The 12,125-nt window shown below is 56.7% G+C and overlaps 6 protein-coding genes across 6 annotated transcripts; 2 read left to right on the top strand and 4 right to left on the bottom strand.

The window, feature by feature from the left end:
• Positions 1-574: 574 nt before the first annotated feature.
• On the bottom strand, positions 575-2,094 carry BU26DRAFT_441819 (aureobasidin resistance protein Aur1; the record flags this gene model as incomplete). Its single annotated transcript, XM_033824478.1, has 3 exons — positions 575-879; positions 932-1,527; positions 1,628-2,094. The coding sequence occupies 3 exons, from the start codon at positions 2,092-2,094 to the stop codon at positions 575-577; spliced, it is 1,368 nt and encodes a 455-aa protein (XP_033675807.1).
• A 1,262-nt stretch (positions 2,095-3,356) lies between these two features.
• Positions 3,357-3,964, top strand: BU26DRAFT_190730 (uncharacterized protein). The gene has a single exon (XM_033820505.1). It carries the CDS (start codon positions 3,455-3,457, stop codon positions 3,818-3,820), a length of 366 nt encoding a protein of 121 aa, XP_033675806.1. The 5' UTR covers positions 3,357-3,454; the 3' UTR covers positions 3,821-3,964.
• A 3-nt stretch (positions 3,965-3,967) lies between these two features.
• BU26DRAFT_525708 (uncharacterized protein) lies at positions 3,968-4,736 on the bottom strand. The gene has a single exon (XM_033830566.1). It carries the CDS (start codon positions 4,548-4,550, stop codon positions 4,206-4,208), a length of 345 nt encoding a protein of 114 aa, XP_033675805.1. The 5' UTR covers positions 4,551-4,736; the 3' UTR covers positions 3,968-4,205.
• A 311-nt stretch (positions 4,737-5,047) lies between these two features.
• On the bottom strand, positions 5,048-7,690 carry BU26DRAFT_190753 (uncharacterized protein). The gene is made up of 2 exons (XM_033820506.1): positions 7,513-7,690; positions 5,048-7,462 (listed from the first exon to the last, which is right to left on the bottom strand). Exon 2 carries the CDS (start codon positions 7,375-7,377, stop codon positions 5,419-5,421), a length of 1,959 nt encoding a protein of 652 aa, XP_033675804.1. The 5' UTR covers positions 7,378-7,462; positions 7,513-7,690; the 3' UTR covers positions 5,048-5,418.
• A 317-nt stretch (positions 7,691-8,007) lies between these two features.
• BU26DRAFT_497269 (mitochondrial carrier) lies at positions 8,008-8,987 on the top strand (the record flags this gene model as incomplete). Its single annotated transcript, XM_033826282.1, has 2 exons — positions 8,008-8,194; positions 8,275-8,987. The coding sequence occupies 2 exons, from the start codon at positions 8,008-8,010 to the stop codon at positions 8,985-8,987; spliced, it is 900 nt and encodes a 299-aa protein (XP_033675803.1).
• A 495-nt stretch (positions 8,988-9,482) lies between these two features.
• Positions 9,483-11,153, bottom strand: BU26DRAFT_441703 (RNA-binding domain-containing protein; the record flags this gene model as incomplete). Its single annotated transcript, XM_033824470.1, has 5 exons — positions 9,483-9,616; positions 9,665-10,319; positions 10,380-10,634; positions 10,697-10,749; positions 10,796-11,153. 5 exons carry the CDS (start codon positions 11,151-11,153, stop codon positions 9,483-9,485), a joined length of 1,455 nt encoding a protein of 484 aa, XP_033675802.1.
• Between the last annotated feature and the right edge of the window lie 972 nt (positions 11,154-12,125).

The following is a 12,125-nucleotide window of genomic DNA, read 5'->3' as shown; positions in this document are numbered from 1 at the left end:
GTGCCCTGAAAGTATCTCACAAGTTGCTGAAAGCGTTCATAACGCATCACGGGGTAACCGCACACGTCCTCTTCCTTCATCCACATTCCATTAAGCATTACTCTACCAATAGTTATCTTCTGCGGCGTGCCAATCATCCCGGCATCTAGCCGCTCATGCCAAACCCAACCCAGCCCCCCGTTGCACATCATGACAACCGCCAAACCCCCTATAGACGCCCAGCCGCTCAAACAGAACCGCAGCCAGGGCCGTCCAAGCGAACGTGATACAAGTACAGCGGTACTTTTACAAAATACCGGAAGCGACCGACAGGGTATCAATCGAAGAGAAGTATTCAAGAAATGTGCGAGTAAGAAAAGCGATCCACACAATCCGAAGAAGTGTGTGCGGATCAATGCATGCCGGAGCCGCCCATATCTTGCGATGCTCTTTCTATGCCGAAAACGAAGTGATAGGTAAAGTCGCTGGAAATGCTCAAGAACTCCTTTTTATGCATAAATCGTCAGAGGCCGTCGCTGCGAGGTGGCCGATGAAATGCGTTCTTAGGGATGATAAAGTGATGTGTGTCGGTGGCCTACCGGAGGGGCTCAATGTCGGATCCGACCGTGTCACCGTCCCATAGGCTTTGGGCGTCATCGACGGGTGAGCGAGCTCCAGCGGACGGACTCCTGCCGCCGGTGGAGTATGACGAGGATGAGCCGCTTGCCCAATCGTCAGAATCCGACTGCGGGTGGAATTCTTCGTAGATATCGAGCATGCTGTAGCCGATATCTTGAGGATCGCCAATCTCAACGTAGTCGTAGTCCCAGCGGAATTCTTTGTCGGGCTGTACGCGAGGAAGGAACTTGGCGCGGGCCCAGAAGTAGGCGATGCCGGCGACTAAAAAAATTGAAATTAGCAATTGTAAAACGACCGGAAAACTGGAACTCACGCAAACTGCCGGCAACCAGGTCTACAGCGTAGTGGTGGGAGAAGTACATGGTCGACCACCACAGCCACATGGTGTAGAAGACGTACACCGGAAACAGCTTAGGGAAAACATGTCCCATGAACAAGGTCTCCAATGTCGCCCATCCAGAGTGCAAGGACGGAAAAGCGCCAAAAACCATGGGTGAAGCATGGAATGCGGACGTGTATAGATCAAATCCAAAGAGCTTGTCAATCGCCTTCAAGCCCGCAGCATCGCCCGGAATCGAGTAGTTGGCCGGTGCCAGCCCGTAGGTGTTCTCGTACCACGGCGGAGAGCAGGGGAAGATGATCTGTATTATAACAGCAAACAGGTTCATGTAACCGAACGCGCGTGCCCAGATGGGGAGGGTGCCGGGTGGCCCCCAAATAAACATGCATCCACAGACAATGACGGGCGAAACATAGTGCACAATGCCGTATGGTATCCAGGCCAGGATATCCAGAACGACGTGCTTGTGTGCGGAGAGGATGTTGCTCAAATTCGCGCCGTAGAGGATGTTTTCGACCGTGGGAAGCACACGGACCCAGATCCCAGGCCGGTGATCGCTGGAAATATATCTAGAGACTCACAGTCAGCATGTTTGCGCAATCGTTTATGCGCTGGCTTCAATGCGGGCTGTGCCGCGGCCCACGTCTCAAGCTGAATTATGCAAACAACGGCGGGAATGTGGCGCAGAAGGAGAGGGCTACGTACTTGCAACTAGAGAATAGGAGTATCCAGGTAAGCGCAGGGAGGAATGGGAGGAGGAATTGTCTTGTAATGGGTAGGACTAGACCGCCCATGAGCAGCGCAGCGGCGAAGGTCTTCGCAAAGGGGCCGGGGGCCTCGCTGACGGAGAGGGCAAAAATGGCGACAATGGCAAGTATCAGATACTGGCCGTCGTATATGGACCACGGGTGGGTGCGCAGCGAGCGCAGGGTGTCGGCGGGCGACCACGACGTCTCGAGCGAGGCGATGGATGACGTGGGAGACTGGCGGCTGCGTATCCGCGAGCGCGTGGCCCTCCATTTTCTGCGGACGCGGTGCGGGATGAAGCTGGGCAGGGCTCCGAGCCCAGGCACCTTTGCGCGCGAGATCATGGCGGCGCTCTCGTCGAGGAAGGCGAGGTAGCTCTTGTTCGTCATGACGGGGGGAGCTCGGGGACCGGCGCGGGCGGAGAGAACAATGCGGCGGCTCGAGACGGGGCGCGGGGAGGGTGCGAGGGGCGACGCACACGCGACCAAGGGCTGCTGGGCTCAGAAGGGGCGGCGGGGGAGTGTTGGCGGAGGGGGAGAGGGCCAGCGAGCCTTTGAGCGGTGGAGAGAGTCGAGGAGGTGGTGCGGAAGGTCGCGGAATATCAATGAGGACAAGCACGGAGGGTGGCTTGTCAGGCTTGCCGGGGTCCAAATTCGACTTCACAGCCGAAGTGAGCGAGCGGCTAGCCAGACGCACGGCCAGAACGCAGCACCTCCGCAGCCCGACTCCTGGCCAGCATCGTGAGACGGGCAATTGAGCGACTGCCGCGCCGGTTGGACGTGGTGTGAGGCGGGGAGCGCATGCCTCTGCACGCAGAAGCATCAAGTACCGCCGCGCATTCGGCGCATTGCATGCACATTTATGCTCGCGTGATTCACCGCCGCGCAGCATATCGTATCCGTCAGATCCCGATTTCCCAAAGCAGACTGCTGTCAAATGGTCACGCAGCACGCAAGTCCGAGCAGATTCATCTTCTCGTCGCTGTCCGTGTCATCACTGCCCCGAGCATCTTCCGCCAGATGCGCCAGCGGTCCAATGACATCAGTAGTAGCGGTCCGCATGGCGCCGTCTTTGCCGACCGTGGTTACTCAGGCTTCGAAGAACCCAGTAGATGCGCTACTACGGTACATAGTGTAAGTACTGCTGCTCGAATGGACTCGCACGAAGCACGGTAATCAGCCTCGCCGCAGCACCGTATCCGTCGTACGCTTTCGTGGCGTCCACGGCGATCATGTCTTACACGCCCACACGCCCAGCCTAAGACTACCTAAGCCTCGCCGTTCTCTTTGCTTGCAGAGCACTCGAAACATTTCCCCGCGCTGCGCTGCACGTCTCGCAACGGCTGCCACAGACAGCCAGACATAGCCTTATCACCTGCAGAAGTTCAAACAGCGTTCAAACACTTTCCTCTCCCGCTATCACGCCGCCTCGAAAATGCACTCGTACCGATTGTGCAGCCAATCGCATCACCGCGTCCCAACCCCCAGTGCTTACGGCGCGTGCAAGCGCTCGGCACTGACGGCCTCTCGTAAGCCCCGAGCCCGTTTCCGCCATGGGTACACACGAATCTTGGCGTCGGACTCGCTTCTTCAAATTCGCAATTTCCTTTTGTCTCTTTTTTTTTCCAACGGCCAGGTTTTTCGTGCGGGCGTTGCTCGGACGAACAAAGTGCCGCTTCCGTAAAATTGGGATAGCAAAATTTCTTCAAAAATTCACCCCGTCGTTAGGCTAAAACTCCTGCGCATCGCAATGCCCCCCTTTCCATGCCTGCACTGCACTGCACATTCTCCTCTCCCTTCTCTAACTCTCTCCAAACGCGTTCCTTTCTCATCAACACCCGTTCTCCTGTCCCCTCGTCCGCCGAACACCTGTCGTGCAACTGTCAACGTGACAACCCATGCAATTCCCATCCCAAGCATCGCGCAAGCGCGTTTCAGAAACCCACGCGCCTCCCTCCCGCCGCCCAGGCTCCCCCAGGACGCATTCCACCCGCGTGTTGTTAAACTAGCCTCAGCTCGCGTTCGGGTCCGGGCTCGACCCAGCGCTAACTTTAGGGCTTTCGGTTCGGAGTCGGGACGTTTTGCAAATTGCTTGCATGCACTGCACTGCCGTTGATGGCTTTTCGGTTCGCGAAGATAGATTGATTGGCGGGCCTGAGGCGGGGAGAATGCTGTTGGGAGTGTTGGAGAGGGGAATAGAAAGATATTGTATCTGAGGAAGGCTTCTGTAGGAGAAAGAGGTGTTGGAAAAAGACAATATGCGTACTTAGATATAGATTGCGGAAAGCCTTGTGGTGCGTCAAAACGGCCTACCAACAACAGGCAAGAAAGCGTCAGACATTCGGCCAAACCCTCTACGCCCCAAGAAACATTCACACCCGTCCCGTATCCTTTAGACTCCACACATGAAATCACTGGACTCCTCAGTCTTCATACCTGCCCAGCCGCACAATCCTACTCCTCGACCGTCGGTACAACACGTCCTTCCCGCCCCTCTACGCTCAATCAGGCTGCCCATCTTCACCATTGCCCGTTGTGAGCCATCGCATCCCGCTCGTACTGCCCTCCGCATATCCACAGCCCGCCGTCGTAGGAGGTGCAGGCGGGCCTCTTCTCGCCGCTTCCTCAACCGCTCTCTTCCTCGCCGCTTCCTCCGAGGAACTCGTCGGCGATCCATCCAACCTCAACCAGAGCCCAGTCTGGTACTTATACACATAGTTCCCCAGAGAACAGTAACAATAGCTCCTGCGATGCGGATCCCACACCCATTCCACCGTCCCCTCGGACGACGGCACCTCCTCGTCGGACGGAGCCACAATGCCCACGCGGCGCAGCTCCTCCTCCATACGATCCAGGATCCTAGTAACCCATTGTAAGCGCCAATTTTTTTAATAGAGCGGTAAGAGTGTATAGATCGAGGCAGGTATACGTCAAAGCGCGGTTCTGAATCACTCACCGTTGCAGAGGAGATAAGTGCTACTGTCGCTGTTGAAGCGAACCGCGAGTCTGAGGTGCCGCAATCCGCATGTTACTCCAATGCCGGCGTTTACTCGCTCGACGGTACTCATTGCTGTAGCTAGCTAGCTAGCGGCGTCTTCTAACTATAATTCGTGCCGAACATGTGCGGAGTTTCTTGATCGAGGAGAAGACAAAGGGTTCGTATGGACTTCGAGATCGGATAAGTGGGGTCCTAGTGGGCAGGTGGGCTACCTCTATTTAAGATCCTGGGGTTGGGGCGAGGTTGGGTATCAAAAACACATGGGCCGCTCTAAGCCCTGGAGAGCCTCAGCCGTGTCGTCCTTCACTGCACGTCTTTGCGTTAAGGCTTGCTCTTACTGGTTAACTGCGCATCGTGCCTCCAATGGCTAAAGGACTCCCACCATCAAGCATGCCAATGAATAGAATAGGCTAGAGTATTTCGATCGTTTTCTAAGCTTCGCATAGGAAGAGATAGGCCTTTGATTATGCGGAGCCAATTGGCGTGCCGGCCGGATGGAAAGAAATGATGTCTAAGTGAACATCACATAATTGGAACCAAAGATTAGATGCTCTGGAAAGATAGACAGTATCCGGTATGCGTTGATGAATAGCTAAAGACAATGCTCGCTCGTGGGTCGCTCACGGGTCGTAGTACTAGAGCTTCGAGGTCTTCTTCCGAAGTACCTCAATCCAACTCCTAGGTAGCACTAATACTCCTTCAGAGTCGCTACAACGTTATGGTGTATCAATCAACGACTCTAAGTAGTCATCCAGCTCGATGATCTTGAACCTGTTCCCCCACTTTGCCCTGAACTTCTTGTTCTTGTATCCGCCGCTCGTCTGCTGTCTCCAGCTGACCAGCTCGACGTTCCATCCTCTCTTAAGAGCGCGTTCGACATGAGCCAGGAATCCATCTGAGTGCTCCGCTTCCGCGCCATCTCCGGTAGCAAGAACCATGGTGGTGGGTACTTCGGTATCAATGATGCTCTGGCACATCTTGAGATGAAGAATCTCATCGACCCCTTGCTCAACCCATTTCGGGGCTGCAAGGGTCTGGGCAAGCTGACCCGTCTCTGAGTCGCTGCCACTGTCGTTGCCTGAGCGTCGTTGAGCAGCCTTCTGCCACCCCATTTTCTTCACGTCCCTGAAGAACTTCTTCTTCTCCGTCTCCTCGCGACGTATCAAAACCTGCTCTTTCACAGCATTCTCATAGCCGACAGCTTTCGACGTTTCAAAGAGTCTCGTAACGTGAGGTAGCGGGGCGGCTTCTCGGTGAGAGCCAGCGAAAACACGCTTCGCGACAGGTCGGCGGCGTTCCATCAACAAAGCGAGACTATCAAAAGACAGATCGAACGGTTGGTAAACACCATGCTCTCGAAGTGCATCTCGGAGACCGATCATAATATTCGAAGCGTCGACGAAAACATGGATACCTTCGGTGACTGTCTTCTCGTTGCATAATTGCATCGGAGAAACAAGCCACTTCCTCTCTTCCGGGAAGTCGAATATCAACTGGTTTAAGAAACGAAGATTTCGGTCTACTTGGTTCCTAACCGTAATGCGTGCTCCGGGGATTCTCACGGGCGTGTTAGGAACCACCGGCGGCTGGGGAACTACCACAGGTTGTGCGGGGCGTTGGAGAATGACAGGTTGCACGGTCCGCGGGATAAGGCTGTGGCCATAGACGGTGGAAGGCGGGACCTGAGAGGTGAAATACCCGTGTGCGCTCGACTGTATTACCGAATATGCATGCTGAACTGGAGCGAGCGTACCGAAAGTCGTATACTGTGCCGCGGCGTTTGGAATTCGTTTCGCTAAAGCGGATGAAGGAGCATCCACGTCGACGGGCTGGGATAAAGGGAGAGTATGCTCACTCTGACCAGGCGTGAAAGGTCGTGCGGAAGAGTTGAGCAATGGTGAAGATGTGGGGTGGAGTAGAGCTGCTGGCGGCTTAGAGGGCTTTGTGACCCCAAACACTTTCGGGATCTTGGCACTATTCCGTTGCTCGGTAGCATTGATGAGGTCATCAAGCTCAACGGGCGTAGTCGGACGTATCTTAGCCCCCACGTTGGATCGTGAATGAGGCTGAACCTGCTTCAATGCCGGTCCGTTGATTGGCGTAGGCGTATCCGGAACAGACGAGTCGATAAGCTCTCTCAGAAGATTCTTCCGTACCTTCTCCCTCTGAGCCAGCTGCTTCTCCGGCTGCTGCTGGGCTTTGCGCTCTTTCTCTGCCTTCTTCCGAGCGAGATGCCGTTGCTTACGGGTCATGCCGGTATACGCGTCATCAGCGACCGTATCATAGACCTCCTTGACTATGGAATTCGTGTCGACAACATCTTCCTTTGCCAGCTTCGGATCCTTGGTCTCCACCTCAGCTTCAATAACGGGCGGGGGAAGAAGAGCATCATCGGAACTGCTTGGGTCGTCGGAAAGAGGTTCAGCTGGTGACACCGGGGGGAGTGGCTCCTCGTTGAACAGACCCAGTTCCTCGAACAGTTTCCCAAAGCTGCCCAGATGCAGGCTCCGATTATCTTCCGCATCCTTTGGGACTTTGTTCTTGGATATATGATCCAGGGCCCGGGAGGCGGGGCGTAGAGTGGGTGAAACAACATGGTGCTGGAGGTCCGAGTCTATCAGCTCCAGAACCGAGCTGAAGTCCCAGCCGGGGTCATCAATCGGTTGCGACGGCATTGGCGACTGCGATTCTCGGCGGCGTCGGGTCGATGCGTTTGTCTGAACGGTATAAAGGGATTATGAGGCTAGAGCGTAGAAGAAGCTTCGCGAGCTGTCAGTCGCTGTGAAGCGGTGAGAACGTTGTCCACGTACTTGTAATGGGATCTCGGAGCAATAGCTTCAGTCTCTCCCGCATAATTAACAATTAGCGACGTGCTGCAGACGCGCAAAGTCCTCCCGGCTTACGAGCGCAGAAGAAAGTGTCTAGATAAAAGAGTGTTGTGAGTCTATTGGAAAGAAGGCGAGGGTTGGCGTGAGTGTATGTAGGAGAGAGGTACAGGTGGCGGTGAGCGGGGGATATGAGGAGTCGATAGATGGCCCGTGCGGATGATTCACCCTTCACCTGCGCCACCGCACCTGAGACCAGACGGCTCCAGATTCCGGGCAGGAACCAAGGACGCCGCATCTCGGAGTCTGCTCGCAAACAGCTGTTCATGTCCCTTGCGTCATGACTGGGCGCGCGTCGCGGTCAAGGCCTTCTGCTTTCGCCAATAGTGACTGAGATGTGCCTCGGATGGCTGCCCCACTATACGAAGACCCCTCCTACGGGATCTGCTCTGCTTGCTTGCTTCAAAGTTCATGTAAGACATGTCGGCCGACTTCTGGGCCGGATACCTGTCCGGCGCCGCTGGTATTCTGATCGGTAACCCGCTTGATCTCGTGAAGACCCGCATACAGGCCGGAAAGACAGTTCCAACTCCCGACTCTGCAATAGCCATACCATCACCGCAGAGCTTCAAAGAACACTTCGACCGCGCTGGTACTCTAGTCAGAGGTAGGCCCATTCTCATTTCCCCCAAGTAACAATTCTTCATTATAGGATCAGCCGGCTGATACTCAATTCCCCCAGCATAGGCACCACAGCACCCGTTCTCGGCTACGGCGCCCTCAATGCCATCCTCTTCGTAACCTACAACCGCACGCTCGCCCTCCTCCACGACTCCCCCGCCGTCCCTACCTCCCTCTCCAAAGTCTGGCTTGCCGGTGCCGCCGGCGGTCTCGCAACCTTTGTCATATCCGCGCCCACGGAGCTCATAAAATGCCGAGCCCAAGTCTCCTCTGACCACTATACAAGCTCCTTCACGATAGCACGGGACATCTGGAAGCGTGAAGGGATACGGGGATTATACTATGGTGGCGGGATAACGAGTGTGAGGGATGCCGTGGGATACGGGTTCTATTTCTGGTCCTATGAGTGGAGCAAACAAGCCTTCAGCTCCCCCGACGACACCGATCGCCAAACGGCGCTGAAGGTTCTGTTCTGTGGAGGATTGGCTGGAGTAGTGACATGGGCGTCCATCTTCCCGTTAGACGTGATCAAGACGAGGGTTCAGACACAGCTACTACATCCACCATCACCCGCTGAAGCCGAACAGCACCCACTACTGCCATCCCATAGGCACCGGAAAAGACTCAGTACCTTCGAGATTGCTAGAGAGGCGTACCGGGCTGAGGGTGCGAGTGCATTCTTCCGTGGATTGGGAATATGCAGCGTGCGAGCGTTTGTTGTGAATGCGGTCCAGTGGGCGGTGTATGAATGGATGATGCGTCTCCTGCAGCAGGCGTAGAGCGATGCTCAGAGAGTCCATATGACGATTATTCAAGCATTGTTGAAGCATAGAAGGCAGAAGCTTTATTATCCCTAGCTCGAGATGTGTGTTCTGCAGCCTAAATTACCTTAAAATCTAGAGTGCACGAAGGACAATTGAAGAAGACAATCTTGAGTTTGATAGAAGGATCTTATTGAAGCACCGCCCCTCGAAGCGGGAGCATGAAAGTGCCTGGAATTGACACCTACGTCCCAGCTCATTTTTCGCAATCTAGAGTACAGTATGAAATTTTTTCGCCCAGCCGAAGAAAGATTATCCCTCCATTTGATCACCCATACTCAAACTATCCGCCTCGTGGAATGCAGTCTCGCAGAGAGATGCCGGGAATATGGAAGAAAGATGGTTCCATAGGATAGAGCTGCCCACAGAGAGACGAGCATGAACCATAACCACCGAACGTGGGCGTGGCAGCCTTTTACCATAGATAGAAAGATACCTCCACCTTAACCATCTTTACATGATCTGGTCCTGAGTCAGGCCGGCGGTCGCTTCGGTGCCCTCCATGGCATCGCCGTTGCTCTGGTTAGTGTAGCGAACGTAGGTCAAGCCAAGCGGCCTGCCGCCGTACTGGTAACCGGTGAACTTCTCTGCTTTGGATTAGCTTTCGTCTTCCATATACACCTAGAGGTACTCACGAATAGAGGTCTCGGCATCGGTGCCCTTCTCAAACTCGACGACACCGGTGCCGCGAGAGCGTCCGTTGGGTTCGTATTGGATCTCAGCGCGCTTGACCGAACCGATAGTGGTGAAGAGCTCAACCAGATCCTCGTTGCTGGTAGACCATGGGAGATTGCGGACATAGATGGTGTTGCTCGGCTCTCCGCCAGAAGTTGCAAAGTCGGTGAATGGATTCGGTTGGTTCGACGTAGCAGTGGCATCGTAGGCGGGGGCAGCAGCACTGGGGCCACCACCAAAACCTCCTCCGCCGCCAGCATATCCACCACGTCCTCCGAAGCCACCTCCATAGCCACCGCGGCCACCAAATCCGCCGCGGCCACCAAAGCCTCCGCGACCGGCAAAGCCGCCTCCGAAGCCGCCACGGCCATATCCACCGCCAGGGGCGCCAGCAAAGCGATCCTCGCGCACCTCGAGATTGCGTCCCTGCCATTCATATCCATTGAACTGGGTGATTGCGTTCCGAGCGTCCTCCGGGGTATCGAATGCGACAATGCCGGAACCCTTGGGGCGGCCATCCGGAGCCATGTGGACGTCTGCGCGAATGACAGATCCGGTGACAGCTGCTTGGCGGAAGAGGTCCTTCAAGTCCTGCCAGCCGACATTGTACGGAAGCTATTCCGTAAAGTCAGCATATCAAGCAAACTGGTGTAGGAAAAATGAAGGGGTACAAACGTTGGCAACATAGACCTGTCGGGCTCCGCCTGGGGGGGGAGGATAAGCACCAGCACCGCCGGCGCCAAAGTTTCCACCGCCAAATGCTGGACCGCCGCCGAAGCCTCCGCGCGAGGCACTAGGGTTGCTGAAGCGAGGCTCGGCCTCTCGATCCTCGCGAACGTATACGAGCCGACCCATCAGGTTCTGATTGCTGAGCGTCGCCACGGCGTTCTGCGCCTGCTCCCGAGTTGCATACTCCACGATGCCACAGCCCTACACCCAAGCAAAAGCCAGTCAACCTCCATCCCTCTCAAGACCAACCATCATATTATTACCTTTGACATTCCATTCGGAAGCAGCAACACGTCTGCGAACAAGACCTCGCCGGCTGCGTCGAATTAGCGGGGGCCAGCTTTGGGCAAGCGCGGACGTACCCTGTCTCATGAAGTCCTTCAGGTGATGCCACTTCACGTCGTAGGACAGATTCCCCACATAGACACGGCGGTCCTGCTGGGACGACTCGCGGATAGTCTGCATCATGGTCTCCTTGTTGCCTGCGTCGAGGGGGCGCGGCGGGCCTCCACGACTCGATCCGTAAGACTGGTAGGCTCCCGTGCCCTGGGCACCACCTATTGGCGATCGCGACCGACGCTCACTGCGGCGGTAGTCGTCGCGGCTGCGCGATCGGCTGCGGGGAGAGTAGGAGCGTCGAGAGCGACGCGGCGAACGAGATCGGCGACGGGGAGAGCGGTCGCGTTCGCGCTGGTCATAGCTGTCAGTTTCGTACGACATTGCGGCAGCTTGTGCAGGCGGCAGCGAGTAAGAGAGCAGCGAGAGGGACGGTGAGCGGGGGGAGGAATGAGGGAGGTAGAGGAGCCGACGCGATTTGATGGAAACGTCGGGCTGGAGGTGAGGTGCGCAGCGAACGGCAGGCGGAGCGCAAGGTGAGGTCAAGCGGCTTGGCGGCAAGTTCCGGCGGGGTCACGTGAACAGCCACCCGACGGCTGCTGCCTTGCGCGCCCCGAGCTGGCCGCCAACGCTGCGCCGCATTCACAGGCGCAATTCGCAGGGCGGGCAGGCACGCGTTGCGGGGCACCGGCGCCATGCTCGTGCTGGAAGGGGGGCAGAAAAGGGAGCAGCGGCGGGCTAGACTTACCGCGGACGGGCGATAAGTGTCTCCGCCGGAATCTGAGCGTCGTGGTCAGCGCAAAGAGGGCAGGTTAGGGAGGAGGCAGATGGCGCGAGGGAGAGTGGTAGAGTTGGGAGGAAAGAGGGGAAGGTTCCAAGGGTTGGAGACCCGGGGCGCCTACCCATTTCACCGTTGGAAGTAACGACGACCTGCGTGTGGGACAAGGGACTGTGGGCTCGCTGAGGGCAGAAGTGCTTAGAGGCCGGGTCCTGGCCAGCTGAGACGGGCGGGTCCACTGCGTGCTGGATGCAAGTGCTAAGTGCTGCAGAAGACAGATTGCCTTCTTTTGCCTTGCGCTCCTGCGCCCGACGACGCCGTCGAGAGCTCGACCGAATGCGCCGCCCACGGTCGCTGCGGCCGCGAGCCAATGGGGCACAGAGTATGGGCACCGAGAGCGTGAGGGACGACCCGGCGGAGCGGTTGGTCGACGACGGCGGGTAGGGTTGATCGGGCGCTGGAGTCTGTAACCTTACGCTGGGCCTGCGGGCGAGGGCGAGTGGGGGCGCGGTGCGGCGACGGGGCCGGTGGGCTGCTCGACTGGCGGGACGAATGGCGCCTTCGCTGCGCAGACACCC

The sequence above is a fragment of the Trematosphaeria pertusa genome (genome assembly GCF_010094035.1).
Source record: "Trematosphaeria pertusa strain CBS 122368 unplaced genomic scaffold BU26scaffold_27, whole genome shotgun sequence".
NCBI lineage: Eukaryota > Fungi > Ascomycota > Dothideomycetes > Pleosporales > Trematosphaeriaceae > Trematosphaeria > Trematosphaeria pertusa.
The sequence above is the reverse complement of the archived record's forward strand: the minus strand, read 5'-3'. Positions and strand labels throughout refer to the sequence as shown.

Coding starts and splice junctions, on each gene's coding strand:
- BU26DRAFT_190753 (XM_033820506.1), bottom strand. CDS start 7,377: ATGCCGTCGCAACCGATTGATGACCCCGGCTGGGACTTCAGCTCGGTT.
- BU26DRAFT_525708 (XM_033830566.1), bottom strand. CDS start 4,550: ATGGAGGAGGAGCTGCGCCGCGTGGGCATTGTGGCTCCGTCCGACGAG.
- BU26DRAFT_190730 (XM_033820505.1), top strand. CDS start 3,455: ATGCCCCCCTTTCCATGCCTGCACTGCACTGCACATTCTCCTCTCCCT.